Source organism: Suricata suricatta, chromosome X (assembly GCF_006229205.1).
Source record: "Suricata suricatta isolate VVHF042 chromosome X, meerkat_22Aug2017_6uvM2_HiC, whole genome shotgun sequence".
Lineage (NCBI taxonomy): Eukaryota > Metazoa > Chordata > Mammalia > Carnivora > Herpestidae > Suricata > Suricata suricatta.
In genome coordinates, this window is record NC_043717.1 from 13,837,507 (window position 1) to 13,862,586 (window position 25,080).

Consider the following 25,080-nt stretch of genomic DNA (forward strand, 5'->3'; position numbering starts at 1 on the left):
AGTCCCATTCCAGGCCCAGTCCTTTCCAAGGAGGATTCAGCCTCGGGAGCAGGGCTGTTTGTGTGTTGCAAGGCAAGGGGTGAAGTTAAACTGTGGGTCACAAGAGATGTATCCACATCCCTTCTTAGAACATGCAGTCTTCCCACTTACTGCAAAGCATATAGTTAGCTAATGGGACTCCTCCATGTAGCCCGCAAGAGAGCTCCTGCGCCAACTGTTTGTAAAATGTTAAGCTTGTTGAAAGATGGTGGCCCTAGGTAAAGAGAAATTCTGGTGTGCTTTGCTCATTTGGGCTTCCTAAATCTACAGAAACTTTGCTACTTATACATGCAGCCTGTCCCATGTATGCATCCAAATAGTGACCACAGACTGGAAACTGCTAGAATGGATCTGTATGTGATGAGAATTTCTGTGGCTCACCAGTCCTTGTGTGCTCAGAGCAGAGGAGACCATCCTGCCTCGGGCGATGGTGCACAGCCTCCAGGAGACCGGGACACAGGCTCCTGACTACTGTACTCCTTTCGGCCAACTGGTCCACCCAAAATCTTTCCCTCTGCGTACATGGTGCTCTAAATTATGAAAGGTCCTGATTCGGTGAAAACAGGAGAAATTGCAAGTTTGCTCCTCATTTGCATTCAAATCAAGGTTCCACGAAACTAATGTTCCTGTTTTCAATGGGGTAAAGCAAAAGGGTTTTTAAATGATCTGGGCTCCTTTGTGTTTCCTGGGACCACACCTTTCACAGTGTCAGACCAGACACAAAAAACCCAGAGCAGAAAATTACCCCTGCTACTTAGGCTTTTATATGAAAATGGTTTTTAGGGACATTTTCTTTGTTCTTATTGTCTTTGGCCCTGAGTGGGGAATGAGTTCATTTTTCTTTCTCTCTCATTGAAATTGGAAACTATTATCTTAAAAAAATTATTTCTGCCCAGCTCTGCATTGCAAAGAGCTTGTAAAGCTCAGCCCTGTTTGTCACCCTGTTCAAACCCTGGTTGTGTCAGTGTCCCCTACAGGCTGCCCCCCGCCCCCCGCCCCGGCAGGTGCTGAGCTTGCGGAGGCGTTATGCACACTTGCTGACACACTCCAGCAGCTCCATCCGGATGGCAATGCGGACGTGCCAGCCCAGCGGGATCAGCCGGATGAAGCGGGAAATGATGGGGGGCCGCAGAAGGTTCTGGACTGTGGAGGTTCGGTCTGAGTTGCCGTAGAAGACCTAAGGAGAGAGGGAATCTTATCACTATCACATCAGGGGAGGGAAAAGGAAGAACAATTCCTATCTGAATCTGGCCCCCAATTTTAAGTCTGGGAAATGTCAAAGTGGTTAAAGCTCAGAGAATTGCACATACGCGCCACCCCCCCAGCCCCCCTCCCCATGAAATCTGAACTTCTGTGTTAGCGCCTGCATGTTCTAGGCATCTCCGAGTCACTCTCTGGGGACATCTAGAACTTCGCCAGCCAATATGGAAACATTAGCCACACATGGCTATTTAAATTTAAATGAATTAAAATTAGATAACAATTTCCTTCCTCAGTCACACTAGTTATGGTTCATGTGCTCAATAGCTATGTGTGATTAGTGGCTTCCATTTCAGACAGTGTAGATACTAAACATTCTCATTGTCACAGAATGTTCTTTTGGATGGCACTGATGGGAAATGCCTCTTGATTCTCTTCACCAATTTTGTGTTTTAATTCTTTGCATTTTGACAAATTTTGAAAAGGACCACATCGCACTTACAAGAGGAATATTCTGTTCCAAAGGTATCCAAAGTGAGGCCCAAGTAAAAACTGGTGAGCTGGCCCTGAAGTTGTGAGCCAAAGCTTAAGTGTATCTCTACCTCGATACAAATGGCAAATACATTTTAGACTTGGAAAACTGCTTTTAGAAAAGAAAAAGACATAAGAACTAGAGGGAAGATTCTGGAAGGGGGAGTGCACTACCCAAAGTAGGGAGAGAAAGGGTCTGCTTCGTGTTTCGGAGGACGCAACGTAGCATGATGCAGTGGCCATAACATAAAAAGGTGCTGTGGCTGTTTGGCTGCGTTTCCAAAAACAAATCATTCTTGGCAGTCGGAATTTCTAGTCGTAGTGCTCTGCCTCATGACACTGGAGCATTTCATTTCTTTCTGGGATTACCTCCTGCAAACAATCTGGCTGCCGCATTGGCCTCATCTATCTACAAAACAAGAAGGACCCCGTGTGCCGTGATCTTGCCTTTCTTCCCAATAGCCACATCCCACGTAACCTTCTCTCAGCCGGTTGCCCTTGAATCTATGCAAGGCGGGGCAGGTGAAGAGGGAAGTTGGAACTGGCGCCTCCGGACTGCACAAGGCCTGAGCGGAGTGCCTCTTCCCAAAGAACCATCAGGGCCTTCAGAAATGCAGACAGGACTTGAAAAACAATTCTCCATTTCCTTTTGAAAAGCCAGCTAACAAGAGCACAAATGAAATAAAAGGTCTAAGTATCAAGATGGTTTTTCCTATTCAAAGTCCTTGAAATCTCACCCCATGACTGCCTTGCTGTACGACTTATCATCACAGAGTACAAAGCCTTCTGATTTTCAGCCGCATGTGCCTACTTAATCTGATTAAATGTCCAAATTACCCTCAGAAGTCCTTACTCTCAGGCAGAAGGACAGTTAACATTTCCAAACAGCTAGTGGGTTTTTAATTCATTGCAAATATACATTATATATATAAGAAATTGATTATATATATATATATATACACACTTAATCAAGAGCCTACTGCATTCAGTCTATGGTGAACAAGACTTGGGGCTTGGCCTTTAGAGGTTAGTAGGATATAAAGTTGCTCAAAGGTTCAAGTTCCTCTGTGTCTGCACTGCTGTGGTCATTTTAATCATTTACATAATTCAGTGGCCAACGTGCTGGATTGTCCAGATCTTCCTGGAAGTCAGTCTCAATAGTAAGGAGAGGCCATGTCTACATAAATTGACAAGGGCGTACCCACATCAATAATAGGTCAAGTCACACGTATGCAGCAAAGTGTTCAGTGGTCCACGGAGTCTGGAATAGTCCAAATGGCCAGTTTTGATTATTCAAGCATCTATAAGCTGTTAGGAGAATTCACACAAAGATTTCTTTTGCATGCAAGAGTGGTGCTCAGTCACAAACTGCTGGGCACCCAGGATACAGCAAGAAAAGACACCTGCCTTGTCAGAGAGTAGCCCACGTTGTGGGGAAGAAGCATGGATGACTTCCCTTGCCATGGGGTCCGTGGTCTGAGGGCAGGAACAGGAGGGAAGTCCAGAGAGTGAGCTAAAGGTAGTTTGGGGTAAGCCCAACTTACCCGGTTGTTTCCTGTCTGGTCCTTATAGTAAATCCAGTTCAGGTTCTCATCAGTCCTGTACTGCACGCTATACTTGGTCATCCACTCATCAATGTCACAGCGCCCCTGGGTGAGGATCCCTGAAATCACCTTGACCTCCTTCAGATCTATCTGTAGCCACTGGCTGCTGTCCTGGTACTTGGACAGCCAGGCGCACCTGCAGGGACACAGCAAATAACCAGGAGCCCTTCCCTAGGAGTGCCTCCAAAGACCTGAGAGGCACTGCCCTTTGGGGGGCTGTCAGCGCCCGACGAGCCCCTCAATGTGTGGGCAGTGTGAGCTGCAGTCTGTTAGGCACCAAAAGACTTATCTCCGAGAAGGGTGAAGCCTCGGGTACACTTGCATCAATTCTCTTTCTCCCAGCATCTCCGCTGACCAAAGAACAATGGCCAGATTCAACTGATCTGTCAAAGTGCCTTTGAGTGTTGCTGAAATCACCTTTGGGGTGTGTTTGAGTATGTCTTTCTTCAAAATGTGAAAATGCATGGTTTTTGCACCCACCAGCCCCCTTCCCTTTTCATTAGTCTCTCCTGATGTCTCTTTCTCTGTCTCACCCCAAATTCAGTTTCTTCATACATATCTGCATCTCCTTCCAGTGCTGTCATTCAAGGCCTTCAGAGAGTGTCCCCCAGTGCAGAACACTGAGCCAAGTGGCTCTGGAAGAGCTTTTGACAGTTGTAAAGCAAACCAATCAGTGAGGGAGCTGATTTGTTTTTTAGCTATATCTCTCATGAATTGTGGAAACCTGTAATTTCCCCTTTGAGGTTTTTGTTTATTTTTTTGCATATTAATTAGCTTCTTGGGACTCAGTCCTTGGCTGCCTTCTCTTCTAATTCCAGACTTGCTCCTTGCGTGGCTCATGAAATGTTAACTTCCATCCCAGACCTTTTCTAAATTCCAAAACCTCAGTCATTTGCTGTCTAGACAACTTCTAGATGCTTACAGCATCCCAAACAAAACATGTCTGCGAGTACACTCCTAATTGTCTCCACCGCAACCTCTCCTCCCAATATCCATCCTTTGAAATGCTACCCCCTTCCTCCTGGGTGTTCATGCCAGCGATCTGAGAGAGATTTTTGGTCCCTTCCTCTTTGTCACCTCAAACATCCAATCCATCTATTGACTCTGTCTCAAATGTTTCTCATTTACTTTTCTCCATTTCACTGGTACTGCTGTGACCCACATCATCCTCAGTTCTTGTCTGAATTGGTACCTTAGTTCACTTAACTAGTTTCCTTGGATTACTTCCCCCCACTAAACAGTTCTCCCCACAGGAGCCAGATATTTCTTTTTTCTTTTATTAGAGAGAGAACACGCACATGCGCAGGGAAGAGGGACAGAGGGAGAGAGAGAATCTTAAGCAGGGGCCATGCTGAGCACGGCTTCCAACACGAGGCTTGATCCCACAACCGTGGGATCATGACCTGAGCTGAAACCAAGAGTCTGATGCTCAGCTGACTGAGCCATGTAGGCTCCCTGAGCCAGATTTTTCTTACAACACAAATCTGATTGTGATACTCCCCAACTTCAAACCTTTCTCTGGTAGAGTCTGCTAATTGTCTCCTAATATCCTCTTCCCATCTTCTTTTAGCAATAGAACACCACCAACATGTTTTATCTGGGCATGTGGCCACCAGAAAACTTCATATTTCCCAGTCTCCTTTGCAGCTATGTGGGACAGTCTGACAAAATTCTGATTAATGAGATGTGGGCAGAAGTAGCCAATAGGATTATGCTTGTGCACTCTGCTCTTCTCCCCACTGACTAGAATGTAGATGTGCTAGTGGAAGCTACAGTGTCCATTTTGGGCCCTAAGACAGAAACTTCGCGTGAAGGATGACAGAAGAAGGTAGAAAGAATCTGAACCATCAGCTGTCATAACAATGAAACGACATGGCCTAATGAAACTTTTAGATGACCAAGAAATCAACCTCTATGTGATTTAAGTTTCTGTGCATTGGGGCTCTTTGTTACAGCAGTACAAACTTGTATTCTAACTAATACACATTCCAGGTCCTCTCATTATCCCTAAAATAGGGACCATAATTCTTAACATGACTTCATGATCTGACTTCTGCCAACCTCTCTGGCCTTATCTCACATGTGCCCGAACTTGGCTGACCTTTACCATCCCCATCCATGCCATTCAGGGATCCTCCCAACCAAGGGCCTTTGTACCTGCTGTATTCTGCCTCCCCCAACTCCCTCACCTGGCTAACTGCAAGTCTCAGATTAAATATCTTTTTCCTTAGAAAGTCTTCCCTGGTACTTCAAATAAATCAGGTCTTTCTTCTTTGTCTCCGTCACAGCATTTATCACTCTCACTAAATGATCAGGTTTGTGATTATGTGTTCAGAGTCCCTCTCCCCGTCTAAACTGTGTGCTTCTTGAGGGCCAGGACCTCAGCCAGCTTGTCCACAGTCCTCAGCACATGGAAGGCTCTCAGTCAATATTTGTTGAGTAAATAAATGCATTCTGCCTTTTGTTTACTACAGAGACTTACATTTTTTTCAAATCACATGGGAAAAATCGCCCGAGCCACCTGCCCTGCTTACCCAAAGCCTTGACTATTGAGCCGGGCCTTGTTAGCAGTCCATGAGGAATACCAGCCCACGTACTGCTCCAGGTTGGAGCAGGTGATCTGGTCTGGTGTAACTTCTCCTGATTCAAAACCCAGGGGCTTATGATATGGGCATTCTGGAAAAGGAAAAACAACGGGCATCAAACCACTCATGTCATATAACAACACTCCACGAACACGACATGACTGAAATGACAAGTCAGACTGTCCTATTTGTGCTTTGGTAGGTGGAGAATGTTTTGCTCGTCGGCGCACTTCACAATGGGTCTTCAACCTATTCCCTGCTCTTGGGAGAAGAGAGTGAAGATGAAGTACAAGGATTGCCATAGAGACTCCACATTCACAAAAGCAGAGGGAAGGGGCTCTATGGCAACCTGAGGTGGCAGGGGGGTGAGAAATACTTCACCTCCTCCACAAACTTAAGACATTTTAAAAACCAAGAGGTTCACAGGGAAATATCATACTTAAATGCCATACTCTTTGTTTTCCTCATTAATACAGTTTGAGCCGTCCGGCATGATGATGTCAGGGGCTCTAGCTGTCTTCAGGCAGCATATGACGCTAATTATGGGAACAAAGCAACGGTGAGAGGCAAGAAGGGCAATTATATATCGAGACTGCCTTCTCACTTGTAAATTGCAGTTTTCTCACTAGTCTGATGGAAAAAAAGGGTGAAAAAAAAAGGGGGGGTGAAATGTACCTGAGTGACTACTGAATAAGGTATAGTTGAAAGGAACTGGTTTTTGTCCAAATAAGAATAGCCAAAGCTGGTTCTCAGATGTTAACCGTCCACTGCTTCTCATGTACTTCTTTTTTTTTTTCCTCGTGTATTTCTAAGCACATTCAGTGTTGAGTTACCTGGTCACAGACTTTCGCTGACTGCCAGCCCAGCATCCGTTCTCCCCTTCTTTTTGACTAAGGAACCCTAATTTTGTTAGGCAGCTAAAAAAGACAATCTTTCCCAGCCTCTTTTGCAGTTAGAAGTGACCATGTGATACAATTTCTGACCTCTGAGATATAAGACGATGTCTGCTGGCGATTTCTGATCAGTTTTCGTTCACCCCTTCTTTCTTCCTGTTGCCTAGAAGACCTGATGGCTGGTACAGTGGTAGCCATCTTGCACAACGGGGCTAAAGCCAAAAGAAGTGCAGAGACTCTGCCCTGATATCCTTAAGCAACTCCCTACCCCTAGTCTTTTTACTCCATGAGTCAAAACAAAATTAATCCAATAAGCCATTCTTTAGGGGGTCTCTTATTGATAACCAAACACAAGTTCTAGCTAAATTTCTATAGAAGACAAATGGTAAACTTATACAAATACATTCTTCTAGTTTTCCAAAATGAACAATAAACTTCAAGTTAAGTTAAATTTTTTTCCATGTGTAAATTTGAGTTCAGATCAAAGAGCTGAAGGTATTTACTGGGGCATCGTCATCCCTTTCCAACAGTAAAATGAGTGCTGAGGTCTTTCTGGAAGATAGTTTTCCAAAGTCACTAAAACTGAATGAAGCTTGCAAAAGCTTGAATGCCATGAGTCCCGAGACCAGAATGCCCACAGAGGCAGTCATGCCCTGTCCTCAGAGACTGATGACAGAAAGACAGCTTCAGGCCTCTGACCAGGGACGCTTCACTGCCTTTCTGCCCGATGCACCAAAAGAAAAGGCCTAACCTCCACCATTAGCTCTTGCTCAGTGGGGCTGGAGGAGAAGGGACCGCACTTGTAGTTTACCAAGTACCCAAGGCTTCGGGAGCGTACTAAAATAATGGGAATTCCCGGGAGAGAGGACAGGAGTGCTTTATGGGCCACCTGATCATGCCTTGTGCAGTCACATCATCAGGATGGCTTGTTAAAGATGCCATTTTCACTCTTCCACCCCCGGAGCAGCCTCATTTTTAACAAGCACACTTGGGAAACCTTGGCCTGTCAGGGAAGGGATCTGTTAGTCGGCAGATTCAGGGCCCTGGTGCCCATGGCCTTGGAGCTCCTCTACCTCCTCAATTCCCCTCTGACCTGGAAGATAAGCCCATGCCACCAGAAGGTGGGACAAGACACCAGCGTCAGAAAGCTGGGTTTCAGTCGGGCCTGAGTTTGTCACTTAAATTCTACCTGTGGGTGTCTCTAAGGCCACTCCATCTTGAATCTTCCTTTTCTTGCTCCAGGGCCACCAGCTTGGAGGGAAGGAGCAGAGGGGCTCCTGATGGCTTTATTCTTGGCATTTTGCTCTTTCTCTGTTTTCCCTTTAAATCTCTTTTGCCATTTCTTTCTGATTTGCCCATGTAATGGTTAAGAGTGAGCTGGAAACCTAGGGAGACCTAGCCAGTGGCAGTGGCCTTGGAGGCCGGTGAGGGCTTGTCCAGACACGGACTCTGCCCCCACTCTCCAGGAAAGTGATGATCTCACTGTCCCCATGGCTTCCGCCCGGCTCGGAGTCAGTGCCTCATTCCCAGGTTCCAAGCCTTGTCCCATTGTCCATTTTCAAGGTGAACAGTTCCATCTGGGTGACCCAAAGATGCTTCACCCCCACACGTTCCATACTGAGCCCTTCAGTATCCAAGCCCCAAGCCTGGCCCTGTACCGTGCTCCTGTCAGGTGTTGGTGCTTCTACCCACCCAGCTGCTAACTCAGAAACCAGTGGTGTGGCCGAGGGCACAAAGCAGAGACAATCTGATGGGTCTTAACCTGGATATCATGTGGGGAGTTACAGAAGTGCTACTGTTCAGGTCACTCCTCCAGAGATTCTGATGTCATTGGCCTGGAGTAGGACCCAGGTTCAGGGTAGAGCTACAAGGGATTGTAATGGTCAGCCAAGGTCAAGAATGTCTCTTTAGAATCAGTGTGAGCTGGGATTGGATCCCACCATCTGCGTGAGCTCAGGGGAGCTGCTTAATCTCTCTGGATCTCAATTTCCTTATCTGTGGAATGGGACCAACAGCACCATCTGCTTCCTTAACGTCTCTGGGATTACATGAAATCATGTTTGTAGAGCAGGGCCTGTAGTGCCTGGCCAAGAGCAACAGATTATATTGGTGTGATAGGATGTATTCGTGGGAATATACTGATATCTTCTTGAGTTTGTCGTGTTTGTCTTTCTGGTAAAGACTCACCTGGGAAGAAATCCAACTCCCTTTCCCACTCTGTCCTGCCCCCTCATCCCCTGTACATCTCCCCAAGAAAGAGGCCAGCTTCCTGTATCTAGAGGTTTGGGTTCTTCTTGCTCCAGGAAGAATAAGCCCCATACTTGTGTGTATGTGTGTGTGTGTGTGTGTGTGTGTGTGTGTGTGCGTGTTCATGTGTGTGCATGTGATTTAGGGGAGGAAAGGCTGCAGACTGCATAGCATGTCTCAGATTTATGGATTTGGAAGGTCTAGGCCTCAATGGAAATTAGCTGATTGTGCTAGAAGAGGGGACTGGAGAATCTGGGCTTTGGCCCTTTTGGGGAAAAGAGGGGTGTTCATGGTAGGGGCCTGAGCTCAGCAGGGGCATGCTTCCTCTGAGGGGCTAGACCACTGATGGGACCAGGGAGCCCTGAGCTCTGGACACCCTCAGAGACTTGGGAAGGTCACCTGAGCTGAGCTGAGCCTGGTTCAGAGGGAGAAGAGCCCCCGGTGAGGTGTTGGCCTTCAAGTGGGGCTGTGGGCCAGCCAGGAAGCCTGTCACCTAGCCTGAGCCTGAACCTGAGCCCTGCCCCCAGGCAGCCCTTGCAAACCCGAGGAAGTGTCATGTAGTTCAACGCGAGGGGAAGGACCTTTAATAGTCCAGTCTTTAGACTCTTAGACTCCTCACTGGCCATGAGGAGGACTTGAACTGGAGTTACTTAAACTTGGAAAAATAGAAAAAGTGACATTTCTCACGCTCTGTGCGCTGTGGGGTAAACTGCGGTCAAGTTGTTTCAAGTTATGTTATCATTTTGCCGGACTGCTCCTTTTCCCTCTCCTCCTCCCTCCACGGTCCTGGTTGAGCTCCCTTTTCATCCTCACGCAGGTCCTCACTGAGGCTGTTCCCTCAGCCTGTGACAGTCCTGTCCCCTCTCTTCCCCTTTCACCCCACCACCTCTGCTCATCCTTCAGGTCTCTGCTGGTTTCCCCTTCCCACCCAGAGCTGACTCCGTGGGCACCCTCTTCCTGTCACTTTTTCTTCATCCTTGTCATTATTTATCAGCTCCCCTGGGCTGTCTGGCTCACCATTCTATCCTGAGCTGAGCAGAATGCCTGCACATGCCAAGCACTCGATAGTTATTGACTGGATGGTGAATGAAGGGCTGAACAAAGGTTATCGCCATCTTGGGTGGCCTCTGGGAACAAGCAGAGAAGACAGCAGAAACAGGAAGCGGAAAGCTCAGGGAGGAAATAGAGGTTGCCCAGCCCAGAGAATACCTACTGCCCTAATCCAAAGGAAAGTGCCGATTGAGTATAAAGTAGGGTTAAGCAACACGAATAACGTTGCTGCAGGAATGAAGGGCAGCCTCATCAGGCTGACGCGGACTACGTCCTTCCCACGTTTTCTGCCCAACGCAAGTTTGTTAGGGTAGCTATGAAGCCTAAGTAGAAAAAGAATGTTTATACATTCATTTTAAGGAAAAACCTACATTGTCTGTGGTACCAGTGGCTCTTTCTGAGCGATGCTTTGATAATTACATGGCTAAAGGCATGTTCACAATGTGCTGCTAATCCAGACTATACGTGACATACTAGCCTTTCTTACGCACTAGATAATCTCTCAGTTGGGAGGCATGAAGGCCAGACGTGGTTATAAAGAACATTTACCTACAGAAATACAAAGAGAGTTTAGGGATGTTCTTGACAAGAGAGACATGAATATTAATATACATATGTATTAGACTCGAACATATATGACAACATAGTAGAAAATAGAATAATGTTTATAGAATGGAGTAGAAACTCAAAAATAATATAGAAATATAAAATCTAGAATAAAGGTAAAGCATTCATTAATCATTGGATTTCTTAGGTTTGGATACTTTCCTTACTTTCTTCCTCCTCCAAGTGCCAAGGTAACTTAGCTAACTGTGGAAGACAGACCTTTTAGTGGCTTTGATAGTGTTACAATGAAGATTAAGGAGGCCACAGTGCACCTTCTCCTCTGTGGGTGGGGCCACCAGCCTGTAACAGTCAATGTGCACCTGAGAGCGCCTCCGGGCAGCCCTGAGTGACCTTCCCTCCTGTCCTTCTGTACCTTCTAGGGTCTTCTTTCCTAAGGCGGCCCATGATGGAATCACCGAGTCTCAGGATCCAGAGCGACCAACCAGCGTTCTTAACATTCCATTGAGGATCTGAGGCACTGATGGGCGGCTAGTCCCTCTGCCCTGAATCATCTCTTTCGTGGAAAAACCCAATTAACACCAATGAGTCAACCATTTAACACTTAGGTTGTATTTGTTCCTTCCCGGAAATATCTGCACTATTAAAAAATAAAACAAAAGGGAAAACAAACAGAAGACGGTAGGGAGTGGAGAATATGTCAGCTAAGAGGATTTCTGATTTCAGAACTTCAAGTACATGGCAAGTGTTTCGCGGAGAGAGCTTGAGGGACCCCAGTGAACTTCACATTCCTCAAACACTCATCCCTCCTCAACTTCACAGTTGATTGGGTCAGTGACGTCAATCTGCATAAAAAATCTCTTTTCAAGGTTTTTTTGTTTTGTTTTGTTTTGTTTTAGAAAGAGCTTGGAACAGAGTTCCAGTAGGGTCATCGTGTCTCTAGTGAAGAGAACACGGCATGGGAAAGTCCTTCAGAGAGGAGATAATGCCTTCATTTTTTTTTTTTTTGTCTCTGCATCAGTCCCTGGCACATAAAAGGCACATGATGAGACAGGGTGGCATTGAATTTTAAATGGATTATGAAGGAGGGTGCTCCAATATTGACTGGGCAGACCACACCGATGTATAATGGCTGCAGGAGCTCCTGCCACGGGCCCAGTGGGGCGTCCAGTACAAGCCCACCACACCACACAGCACTGCTGCTTTCCTCACAACAGGGGCCCTGCTGTTCCCTTCCCACAGACTTAGTTCACAAACCACTTCCTACCCCTTTAGTAAATAGGAAAGCGGAGGCAGCAAAGGCCAATTGTAGACTCCGCTGCCTCCCCCACAATTTGCTATTTTAATGCAAATTTAATGAAATAATGAAGAGAAGCTCACACACGTACACACACATACACTGTCTCTAGCGGAGCTATTATTAGGTGATTATGTAAAGTGAATGACTTGGCCTGGCACTGTCATAACCCTGGAGAAGGTGACAAACACAGTTTCAGGCAAAAGAGGCTCTGAGTCGTGGAAAGCACTGAGTGTTGCAAGGATTTTCTGGGCCCCTGAAGTCAGAGCGTGAGCTCTCCGGAGGCGGGAGGAAAAGGAGCTGACCTTTATGAAGCTACAGCCCACCAGGTACCACACAAGGTGCTTTCATGCCTCACCCCATCTATTCCTCATAATAACTCCTTGGAGCAGGGGTCAGCAAACCATGGCCCTTAAACCAAAGGTGGCTCAACGCCCGTTTTTGTAAATAAAGTTTTATTGGAACACAGCCACACACATGTATTTACATATCGTCAGTGGCTGCTTTCATACTACAAAGGCAGAATTGAGGAGTTGAGACCCTATTGCCTGCAAAGCCACAAATATGTGGCATCTGGTCCTTTACAGACAGAGTTTGCTGGCGCGAACCTTGCAGGAAGATGCTCATGTTAGCCAGGAAGGGCTCTGTTACGCTGCCAAACAGATTGTCTTGGAGATTTAGAGGCTTAACAAAAGAAAGGTTTAGTTTTCACTCAGGTGACTCGTCCGTTAAGGGTTGGCAGGGTATCTGCTCCGTCTAATTTCGTGGGAGCCGCATTGAAGGAGAAACCGCTTTCTCTAGCAGGGAAGGGAGAGCCGGAGACTCGAGTACCAGCCCTTAAATGTTCATTTTGGAAGGGACACTGCTTACTTCGTCCGGAACCGCTCCTGCGGCACCACATGACTCTAGGGGGCTGGAATGTGGGGAGGAACATGGTGGTTCAGTGAGCAGTAAACCCTTGGGCAGGTACTAGAACCTCCATTCGACAGAAAAACACCAAAGTGGGAGTCCCAGAGTTAAGAAGTGAGGCAGACAGGATTCCAACTCTGGTCTTTCTGACTCAAAAGGCTGTCTGTCCTCTGCTCAAAACGCCCTGCCTTCTGCCATCGACTTATTTTCATAAGTTATTTCCATGAGTCGATTTCATTAAAAATAGGTGCCATCTCACCGTCTACCCAGGCCATGGAGAGACGCAGGACGGTTTTTGGACATCAGTGTGGCATGTTGGAGCAGTGGCCGTTGTGTGATTTGACGCTCAGAGGCCAACTGCAGGAAACCGGAGCACAGTGTTCAGGGGGGTTAGTTCTGCCGGGGGGGGGGGGGGGGGGGGGGGGGGGGGGGGGGGAGAGGCAGAGGAGAGACTACTCCCAAGGACACCCCAAGGCTCTGGTGCCTAAGGAGAGGAGACACTCACCTGGTATACAGTCTAAGGAGGTGGTGCCAGTGGACCAGAGGGCATTGGCACCTCCTTGGCAATCGCATTTGCATGCTTTGTGGTACCAGGGGTCCTCAGCCTCATCCTGCGGGAAGCCAGAGGGGAACGAGTGTCAGAAAAGTCACAGTCAGGGCTGCCGGGGTGGCTCAGACGGTTAAGCATCCGACTTCGGCCCAGGTCATGATCTCACGGTTCATGGGTTCGAGTCTCTGCATCTGGAGCCTGCTTCTGATTCTGTGTCTCCCTCTGTCTCTGTCCCTCCCCTGCGTGTGCTCTGTCTCTCTCAAAAATAAACATTTAAAAGATTATAAAAATACAATGTCCCATGTATGAAACTTTTAGGGGGAAAAAAAAGAACGGAAAATCACAGTCAAAGGCAACTGCAGTCAAGGCCACTGGAAACGTTTGTGTTCAGAACCCTTGCTCATTCGTTACCTGTACTCTGTGGCTGCTTTTGCACCACGCCAGCGCGACTGGCATATGAATTCAGGCCTAAGACATACAGCTGCCGCTTGTCTTTGAGTCCAGGTAAGCAGATGCCCGCCACTGTGGACGGACAGCTCCTAATCTCACAGACACTCCTTGCAGGGAACACTGCTCACCCCGTTATACTTCTCTTCAGGGGTTGCCCTCGGGGCAACTGGGAGCCAGTTCAAGGTCACGCTCCTCACGTCTCCTGCAGGTCCCTTTTAGGGATCCATTTTTAAAAGGTAACAGATTCATGATTGCACCACCTGAATTAAGACCTGGTTTACTTGCATTCCCTCATTAAAACACCAATCTTGAATTTGCCCAGGTAAAATATGCTATTGGCACCACCAGAATAAAGTACCTTTAAAAGGTACCTTTAAAAACAACAAAACAAAACAAAAAAAGAGTGATCAGCCTAAACATTATTTCGAGCTAGGAAAATTTTCAAGAACTGTAACATACCTCTGTAGATGACAATCCCAGGGTGGCTAAGCAACAGGACAAGAGAGGAAAGCATCAAGTTAAAAAAGAAACAGAAATTAAACAAGATGATACATTACATGGAAAAGTGAAATGAAAATAGTCACATAAGAGTTAACAAAGTCCCTTCTGGAAGAAGTTAAACAAAGTAAATGTATGCCAGAAAAACATCCACAGATCCTGAGAAACCAGGGACAGTAAAATTAAACAGAGAAGGATCATTATTTTTTTTAAAAATTAACTCTACCCCCAGCATGCGGCTTGAACTCAAGAGCTCGAGATCAAGAGTCACATGCGCTAATGACTGAGCCAGCCAGGTGCCTGTGTGATTTTTGTTCTTTATAGAATTTTGGAAAATACAGTCATGTAGCGAAGAGGAAAAAAAAAAGTACCTGTATTTCTTATCACCAAAGGCAACCCTGTTAACATTTTCATATAAACCTTTCCAGTCTTTTTTCTATGTGTGTTTTTAAAAACATATTTGAGAACCTACTATTTAAACGATGTTTACAACTTACACTGTTAAATTTGACATTAAGTGCTAGCTTTTACCTTATTAACCTTGTTTCCTCAGCAGCATCAGCATCAGCACCCCTAGTGTCTGTCATACGTGCTATTCAGGAGCTGATTCCTAGTCCCCAACCCCCACCCCCCCACCCCTCAGGTCCCGCACTTGACACATTTAGGTTACTTAGGATTAACAAATTGTTTAGAAAATCTTTTTAAGGTTTGTCTATAATGTACAGGAAATATCAAATCACAAACTGTAAATACTGTATAATGTGGGAAAACTAAGTATGTAAAATTTAACATAAAACTAACATATAAACTATCTTTGTAGAAGTATGAATAAAGAGAATGAATGCACAATTTCAATTTGTTTTAGCTTTTTAATTTGTTTTTGAGACAGAGAGACAGAGTAGGAGCAGGGGAGGGGCAGAGAGAGGGAGACACAGAATCCAAAGCAGGCTCCAGGCTCGGGGCTGTGAGCAATCAGCACAGACCCCAACATGGAGCTGGAACTCATGAGCTGTGAGAGCATCACCTGAGCCGAAGTTGGACGCTCAACTTACTGAGACAACCAGGCTCCCCTAAATTTTTTTAATGTGTATTTATTTTTGAGAGAGAGACAGACAGACAGCGTAAGCAGGGTGGGGGCTGATAGAGAAAGAGACACAGGATCCGAAGCAGGCTCCAGGCTCTGAGCTGTCAGCACAGAGCCCGATGCAGGGCTCAAACTCATGAACTATGAGATCATGACCTGAGCTGGAGTCAGACGCTTAACCAAATGAGCCAGCCAGGCGTCCCTGAACGCACAATTTAATAGGAAAAGAGTTTGTATACATTAGCATAAACTGATTGTTTAAACTCTGCTGCCCAATGCGTAACCACTAGTCCCATGAAGCTATTTGCATTTAAATTCATTTAAATTAATAAAATTAAACATTCAATTGCTCAGTCACACCAGCCACATTTCAGTACTTCTTGGCCACACGTGGCTAGTGGCTGACGTGCTGGACAGCACAGGCACGGAACATTTTCATCACAGCAGAAGATCCATTAGGCAGTACCGAAGTTCCATTTCCCATTTTCAACAAAATGGGTATCTTCATTTCTTTCCTGATTATAAAAGCAATACATGCCTATTATAAAAATCTTGACCAAAACTTGAGTGTATGCAGTAGGAAGTAAAAGTCCTTCCTTAACCACTTTCCTATCTAAAAGTTGAATCTGGTGCCCACAAAAAAAAAAAAAAAGAAAAAAAAAACCCCAAACCTTTCAGATTGTTACAGGGAGTAAAGGAATGGTCGCATCTTTTGTATCATAATTATAAAAGCTATCGTTTTTCAAACTGTGCCTTCATTTAAATAATACAAATTTACTTATCCTGCCACCCACTTTTTCCTGTCCACTCTGAGCCTGGCACTGCCCCAGGGCCTGGGCCTTCTAACATGGAAGTCTCACTCTGTGCCCACAGGGGGCTTGAGGACCGTGAGAAGACAGACCACTGGACCATGCACACGGTGAGTACTCCACCAGGTTCTGCATAGGCTGCAGTGGGAGTTAAGGGGAGCATATCTCTTAGCGCAGTTCAGGGCTACCCCTCCCCTGCAGTCTCAAACTGCTGTCTCTCCTGGGCCCTCGGTCACCGGTTATTCATTCCTAGAGATCCATTGGCCCACCTGCTAGGGGCAGAATTAATCCTCTCCGGTAGCAGTGAAGGTTTGAAGCACCATTTTGGCTGGAGACCAAGCCCTGTGTTACCAAAGGGGTTACCAATGACTTCTTATTTTCACATGCAAAGAACTCTTTCCAACAGTTAACCTTACTTCATGCTCCAGTGTGCTCTCAGTCCCTTCCTTCTTCCTTTAGCTTCCATCACACAGCTCACCTGGTTCTCTCTTCACTCTAACTATTCGCCTCAGTCTTCTCCGAGAGCTCTGCTGCCTCCCACCTCCTAAGTGTTGCTAAACCCGAGATTCCAATTCCTGCTTTGAATGGCTTACCAGGTATCTCCCCATAGGTGTCTCTTACTATCTAAACTTGGACACAATCAAGTCTTGACAAGGTCATGGAGCAACCTGAACTCCCATATGTTACTGGTGGGGATGTGAGTTGGTCCAACTTCTTTGAAAAACTACTTGGCAGCTTGTCCTAACGTTGAACCTACATGTGTCCTATGATCCAGCAGTTCTACTCCTAAGCATTTACCGGCCAGAAAGGCCTGTGTATGTTCTCCAACTAACCAAAACCTGTGCCGGATTCCTCCCAGCAGCAGTATTTGTAGGAACCCCGAATTGGAAACACCCACATGTCCATCAAGAGTAGAATGAGTACATGTGGCGAATGCATACGTGGAACACTATACTGCAAGGAAAATGGACAGCCTGCAACTCGGCGTCCGCCCCAATCTGGCCGCATCTCACAAACAGGGCTGGGTGGAAAGTCACATGCTAAAATGGACACCACGTATGAATCCATTTAAAAGTAATCTACGCCATTAGATGTTAGGGTCTTGGTCACACTTGGAGCAGGGAGCAACAGGCAGGAAGCCCTGGTGGCTATCCGGGGGGCTGGCAGCCTTCTGCTGTTTGATCTGAGTGCTGGTCATACGGCTGTGTTCAGTAGTGAAAATTCACCGAGCTGTACGCTTACCTGTACTTTTCTGTATGCACATCCTACTTAAATGTTTTATACTTCAAGTCCTCACAACCTCCCTCAGTTTGTTCTTCTCCATTATTTCTTATCCTACTGAATGGCTTCACTGTTCACTTGGCATCGCATCTAGAGACTTGGGATTTGTCTTCATTGCTTTTTTTCCTCTAACCCCCCACAGCCAGTGTCTTCCAGGGGCCTTTATCCTCTTTGCCCGCGCTGCCCCTGCCTGTGTTAGGCTCCTGCTCTCTCTCTCTGGACGCTTTCCCTGCTGAAGACAGACCTTGCCTCGTCCACCCTTCATGCTGCCAATGGAATGGACTGCAGACCCGACTGGGCCACTTTCTTGCTCCAAACCGTTTGGTGGGTCCCCAGTGCAAAGGTCCAGGCTCCATCTCTGACATTTATTCGGTGGATGGCCACATCCCTCCATTTCCTGAGGCCAAAAACAAGTATGATAATAATGTGTCTTTCAAGGAATCGCCTTGATGGGTGTCCCGCCTGCCTCTCCTCTGCTACCTGCAATTCATCACATGTGGTAGGCTATTTCATGCCTCCGGGACTTTGCTTTCTTGGCTTTAAAGGCCCTCATCTCCCAACTTTTCAGCCAGCTTATCCCCTTCCCTGTGAAAAGGACTCTTTCTGCCCCCCATGGACACTTGCTCTGGCCTCTACACCCCACCCCTTTCTTGTGCACAGTTTTGTCTAAGCACCTGTATGATGATAGAAATTAATATAAAAGATACTTGATAGTGACTGGCCCCAAAGCATTTATTCAGTTACTAATACTCATTGGGTATCTACTAGAGTCAACGCCCGGCTTCAGGTGCTGGGGATATAGCAGTTAACAAAATAGGAAAGTACCCACCTTCACAGGATGTACATAGTCTAGGTTGGGGGTGGTAACGGCTAATGAATGAATGAATAAAATATCCTGCAGTGAGAAGGTGATGTTGGAGCAAACACCTGAAAGAGGTCAGAGACCTGTGAGCAAAGCATTCTGGGTAGAGGGAATATTAAGTATAAAGACCCTGAGTGGGTAGGTACCTGACATGTTCTAGACAGAGCCAGGAGACTCCGGGGCTGGAGCCAGGGAAGAAGAGAGGGTTTTAGGAGATGAAGAGGGGGTTATGGGAGGCAATCCGTACAGGGCCTTGTGGGCACCTGAAGACTTTGGCATTCAGCCTGGGTAGGCCCTCACAAGGGTTCGAGGAGAGGAGGGACAAGACAGATCACTGTTAATAAGGCTCCCTCTGGCTGCCGGGTGTAGACTGGATCGTTTGGGGCAAGGCTGGAAGTGGAGAGCCTAGCAGGGCAAGCAACCGTCATCCAGAAGGGAGCTGATGGAAGGTTGGCCCAGGTGGTGGCAGCGGAGGTGATAAGAAGTGGCTGGATTCTGTCTTTGGAAGGCAATGCCAACAGTACTTGCTGACAGATGACATGGGTGTGACAGAACGAGGTTCAAGGCTGAGGCACTGGGAGGATAGACCTGCCATTTACTGGGGGAAGGGAAGGCTCCGGAGGAACGGGGTGGGGTGGGGGGGATGGCGTGAAGATGTTCCGTTTGAGAGGCCTGGGGAACACCTGTGCCCCTTGGAGGTGATGCACACATGAGCCCACAGCCTTAGTCTCGCAGCTGCTCCCCAAGAACTGCAAAGCAGATGCACCATTGGCACCTAGTGGATTTGGGGTCATTAATTCAGGAGGTGCTTGGCTCCACCCCCGCTTGGAGGGAAGCTGGGCAGGGCTGAAATACAGAAAGGCCCTGTCAGCCGGGCAAACATCACCTGTGCCAAGATCCTCTTTGGGGGCAGGGGGTCAAAGCCAAGGCCTGTTGGTCACTGAGTGTGGCCTTGATAATCCAATCACTTTGGTCCAGAGGCTGCATCTGTCACTGAGGTGGGTTTATGTAGCTGCAGCTGAGCAAACCCAAGTTCAGATGTGAGCCCTCCAATGGCTGTGGCCTCAGGGCCTTTCCCTTTGCCCGGGGCCACGGGTGGGCCCTGGAAGGGTTCTGCATTCTGCAGAAAGAAAGCGGAAGGCAAACAAGAAGAGGGGGAGGTGGAGCCGCTGTGGAGAGGAAAAGTCCTAAGAGGCAGGCCTGGTCTCGGAGCCACTTCCGGTGTGCAGTCAGATGTGCAGCAGATTTCTGATGTCTCTTCCCTCCCGGGCTCCACTCCCTGGAAATGGGAAAGCATTTCTCTCTAGGCAGCCTGGGGGTCTGAGGCACCGGGCCCTCGTGGAAATGAGCAGAGAGAGAAAGCACAGCAAACACTTTGCAGGAAAAGCTGCCACGAAGGGAGCAGCCACGAAGGGAGCAGCCGCGTGGCTGCGTGGCCCCCAGAATGACTTAATCACCAAACGCCGGCAAACAAACGCAAAAGGCTGCTTGACGAGCACATTTTATAATGCCGGAAAATAGCATTGTTGGAATGAGCGACAGAAAATGGGTCAGCCTTTGAAGGAGAAAGAGGAAAAGATTTTGGTTATGTGGCTGCATGGTTTTCTCCCTCCTTCGATTGTTCTCGAGATTCCTCCCCACGGTTTGGGTTTCCACTGGAGCGCCTGAGATGTCCCCCTCGCACTGACCTTACACGTATTCAACAGGGGCTCATTTTGCCCTTTTGCCCAAGGGGGAAACCCGTTACTGCAGCAAGAAAATGCAAGGCTTGCAATTTCTCAAAATGTACCTTCCAAGCTCAAGAGGAAAAGTGGGTATTAGACACACACAGGAAAGACCCTTTTAGTTCTTTTGATGGATGTCACTAAATACAGAGCCTTCCTTCCCATGGAAACAGATGAAGCCAAGGAGAAAAGCATAAAATTATGAATGACAAAAACTGTCAGTAACTAGCTTCGCAGCTACTTGAGAAATAAGGGTAAGACAGAGGAAGAAAACAGCATGCTGCAGTAATGTCCCTCTCGAAGAAGGAGAAAGAAGGAAATTGTTCTGGTGTGAAAATGTTGCTATTTTTGGCTACAAGCATATTCATGGGTACATGCTTCAACACAGATGAATCTCAAAAACATATGCGAAGGGAAAGATAAAAGACCATATGTTGTATGATTCCATTTAAACGTAATGTCCGGAATAGGCAAATCTATAGAGACAGAACGTAGATTGGTGGCTGCCAGGGGCTGGGGAGAGGGGGAGATGGGCTTAATGTCTACTGGCTTCTTTTAGGAGGTGACAAAATGTTCTAAAATTGGATTGTGTGCTCCACAAATCTAGAAATGTACTAAAACCCATTGAATTGCACACTTTAAATGGATGACTTTAATGGTTCAGAAATTACATCTCTCCGGGTGCCTGAGTGGCTCAGTCGGTTAAGAATCCAACTGCGGCTCGGGTCATGATCTCATGGTTTGTGGGTTTGAGCCCTGCATCAGTCTCTGTGCTGACAGCTCAGAGCCTGAAGCTTGCTTCGGATTCTGTGTCTCCCTCTCTCTGCCCCTCCCCTCCCCTGCTCTCTCTCTGTCTCTCAAAAATAAACATTTAAAAAATTGTTTAAAAATTACATCTCAATAAAGCTGCTTAAAAAGAACAAACCTGTGTCCCTGATGGTTGACACACCAGTGAAGCAGATACACCTGTAAGATGTAGCTTAATTATGTGTGTGTGTATGTATATATATATATATAAAATGAACAAGCCATAGACCTATATATTGTAATAAGATGGATTTTTAAAAACCATCATTTGCATTGCATCCAAAACGTCCAGTGGAAGATAAAGAGAAGCCTGCCTCTGTTATGGATGCCGGGAGTGCTTTGCTGCGCTCATTTGTGCATTCCCAAATGAACCTTCCTCCAACGCCCAAGTGGAGTCAATCTATTTATCTTATTTCACTGTAATAAGGAGCTGCTGCCACTGTGGAACAGAAACAGTGAAAAATAAATTAGACAAAGGACCTTTATCTTCAGGTTCCAAGTTGTGCAATAGAAAACATCTTTCCCATGTGCGTTGGCCTCGATTCTCTATCTGGATGGGAAGCTGATTAAATACAGCAACCACATCCTGTCATCTTTCTCTGTCTCTCAAACACCCCTCTAGCTCAGGGTAGAGCACGCATAGGTTGCCAAGCCACACGGACCATAAAATGGTCACCAGACCACCCCGTGGACCACATTCCATTCTGCCTAGACAGAGAGTATTTTTTGCTCTTCATGGAAATTCCTGGAGCCCCTCAGCCATGCACACAGATCGGTAAGCTCTAGGACAGGAAATAATGCTGTGCTCTGTGCCTCCAGACAGTGTGTGTTTTATTACAGATATCTCCCAAAAGGGCCGGTCTACTATCAAAATGAGTTGGTAAAGTTTTATAGGGCTTCCCAGTTGGGTAGACTCAGCACTGGGACAGTAACAAAGACCTGCCCTGTGTGTCAAGTTCTTACACAATGCTTGGTCCATCGCAGAAACTCAGGGATGGGTTCTTTAACGAGCTGACAAAAGAGGGAATGGATGGATGGATGAATGAATCTCAATGCCCATCACACAGAAATTTGAGGGTGAGGCCTCTGACTATCAGAGAACCAGAGGTATTGGAATCTAGGCCTTGAAAGGCTCTGTTTAGATTTTTCTTGCTGACGGAGAGGCAAGGAGTAAAGGAAAAGCAACAAAACACCTAACACATCTTCAAGTGTTAAGAGTTACTGGGACAAGTTGCTGACTTTTCATTGCAAAGAGGGGAAAAAAACCCAGACAATTGGTCTAAAGGATCCCTACTTAGAAATATATTTGGGTTTGCAAAATGACCTTGGGATTACATTCATACAGATCTTTCCAAATACTGAGAAAGGTGACTAACAAAAGTCATGAGAATGGGAGATCATCAAAGGACGTACTCTACCGATAACATCTAACGAGAGGGCAGAGAGGAGTGTGATTTCAACCAGGAATCTGGACTCTGCTTGTGGGAGTTGTGTCATTGAATCCGAAACGTCCATCGGGTCATTTGCAGAGTGGAGAGGCCTCCTCCTTCCTGCCCTCCTAATTTACTTCCTGTGACACACAACAATAAATAACCCCGAAGAGGCCATTCCACTGATGGCTAATGTCCAGAATGAACCTGAAAAGGAATTCTTAGCTAACAGGTCCTTGAGACTGGAGAGAAGCATGAAGGAGTGTTATTTCAAAGACTGAGAGAGAATTTAATCGTTGAACTGAATGATGTGCTTTTAATTTCTCCTTTTTTAAGCATGTTACTCCTGCCAGGGCCATATTTAGAAATTTTAAAATGATCGAGTGTTATAGTCTTTGGAGATTCCTGCCTCTCGGTTGGATTATGTTTTCTATTAGACTCCAGTGGTACTTGGCGTGTTATGTTAATCCATATTTGAACGAGAGTGACCTCAAGTCCTGATTTGCCCGGGACAGTCCTGGTTTACACCTGTTGTCCCAGCAGAATTATTAATAGCATCCTCTTCCACTCTCTATAGCGTCCTAGTTTGGAAGATTAAATTCTACAATCACTCTAATTTTGACTCCTAAAGATGTTCAAGGATACACCACACTTTCTTAGCAGTCGTTGCAATTTATAGCTATTTTCTATGATTTCTGAGACCCTTCCTTTTTTCTGTCCCATTTAGAGCATCCCTTGAACTTTAGAAGGCTCCTCGGAGAACCGGAAAGCCAGTGGTGAGAGACTAAGAGTTCCACTTCCACATAAAGACAACTGTTATTCATTGACAGTGTGTCTTGATTAATTAGCATGCCTTGCTAATTAATGATGTTTTAATTATTCATTTTGCATTTCTATTAATCAGCTATTAATCATGCAATTGTATTATTAAGTATTTGATAAATGCTATTGGTTGGACAGCACATACCTTCATAGCCGAAGAGAAGTAAAAACAAGAAGCCTTCTATCTTGCGTGGCATTCTCCCCTTGCCCTTGGCTGCAGCTCTACCTTATCCAAGTGGAGAGCTTCCTCAGGAGCAGGAGCTTAACTTGAGCACTGGCCTCATTAAGCATCTTATTCCATTTAGTTCTTAGGGATTTGGCTGAGCCCTACTAAGTTAACCCACATAGTTACCTGCCTCAACATGGAAGTCTCAGAGAAGAATCTAATGTCAACTGAGGTTGGTTTAGCAAAGGAAGAGACTGGTATTTCATGCTATCTTTAAACTGAAGGGAAGCAGTGGAGGGCAATGAAAACTACAATCAGAAGACCCAGGTCTTAATCCTTTCTTTGCCATTATCTTCTAGGGGGTGACCTTGAGCAATTTCCTGCCAAATAAGCACTGACATTGTCAAATTCTGTGAAAGGGACATGGATTCCCTTTTTAGAAAGCAACTTGGCATCATGTTTCATACCTATTCACTCATGAAAATACCCCATTTGAGACGGGGGAGACAGTTACACACAGAGAGGTACCTTGCTGTGTTATTTATCGTAACGAAAACTAGGAAACAATCTACATGGACAAGGTTAGGGGTTCAGTGCTGAGGGTAGCCTTAAGAGCACAGATTCCCATGCCAGGACGAGTGCAAATCTCAGCTCGGCCACATGTTCTGTGACCTAAGGCAAGTTACTTGAGGTCTCTATGCCTCAGCTCTCTCATCTAGAACATGATGATAATAATGCCTACTTCACAGAATTAGAGGTTCAAATGGGACGATTATGTATATACTTACAACAGTGCTAGAGATCATTCATTATTACACAGCCACTAATAATAAAGTTGTTGGGTGAAAACAGGAGTTTAACGAGTACAGCGTTTCAGTTTTGCAAGATAAAAAAGTTCCGGAGATCTTTTTCATAACAATGTGAATATACTTAGCATGACTGAACTGTACACTTAAAAACGATTAAAATGATAAGAAAAAAATTTAAGTTAATGGAGCGATTGTGATTGCAGGGACAATCATGAGTTATACTCTCGACTTAGAAAAGGATGCAAATTTACACATAGTATGAGCAAAACAATATGGAAAAATGCAGAGAAAAAAACTGAGTTTCCCCTCCCCTTTTTAGGTTTTGGCTACCACGATTCCATCGCAGCTCCCAGGGCCCCAGACATCTTCCCTTCATTCCTCGTGTCAGTGATGAAAAAGGCCAATAGAAAAAGGTAACAATGGCCCCCTCCTCCCCAACAAAACTGTCATGAACTATTAAGAGGAACAAACAGGAGCTAGAGAAACGTTGTCATTTACTCAGCATTTATTGGATGTCCACAAGCCTGACATTTATTCCATGCTGTGTATGGATTCGTCATTACACAAAGGTCTATTCCACAAACCCTACTGCCGAATTAAAAAGGAAAGGACTATTTTCCCCTTGCTCTGCATTTTAGAGTTTAATGAAACATTAACCCTTTAATAATAATAATCATAAGCCTGTAATAACTCAACTGCAGCCCCTTAAATCGCTTTTGCAGTGCCATATTTCAGTTGGAGGCTTTGTGGGGTAGGTCTGTCCTGGCTTTGCAGGAAAAGGGTGGTCTTGCTTCCCAGGGCCTCCGGATGTTCCCAGGCTGCCTCTGTCCCGGCAAGGCGGGGATGTCCTCGGGACTACGACACGGCCA

General features: G+C 46.1%; 2 protein-coding genes across 2 annotated transcripts in view; one reads left to right on the forward strand and one right to left on the reverse strand.

Moving 5' to 3' along the window:
• Positions 1–11,314, forward strand: part of CDKL5 (cyclin dependent kinase like 5) — a 193,340-nt gene extending 182,026 nt beyond the window's left edge. Inside the window, exon 19 of the mRNA XM_029930145.1 lies at positions 11,136–11,314. Within this exon, the coding sequence (XP_029786005.1) occupies positions 11,136–11,221 (86 nt within the window). The 3' untranslated portion in view covers positions 11,222–11,314. The remainder of the gene's footprint in view (positions 1–11,135) is intronic.
• RS1 (retinoschisin 1) lies at positions 1,064–23,433 on the reverse strand. Its single transcript, XM_029930146.1, has 6 exons — positions 23,382–23,433; positions 14,379–14,404; positions 13,425–13,530; positions 5,909–6,050; positions 3,315–3,510; positions 1,064–1,216 (listed from the first exon to the last, which is right to left on the reverse strand). Exons 1-6 carry the CDS (start codon positions 23,431–23,433, stop codon positions 1,064–1,066), a joined length of 675 nt encoding a protein of 224 aa, XP_029786006.1.
• Between the last annotated feature and the right edge of the window lie 1,647 nt (positions 23,434–25,080).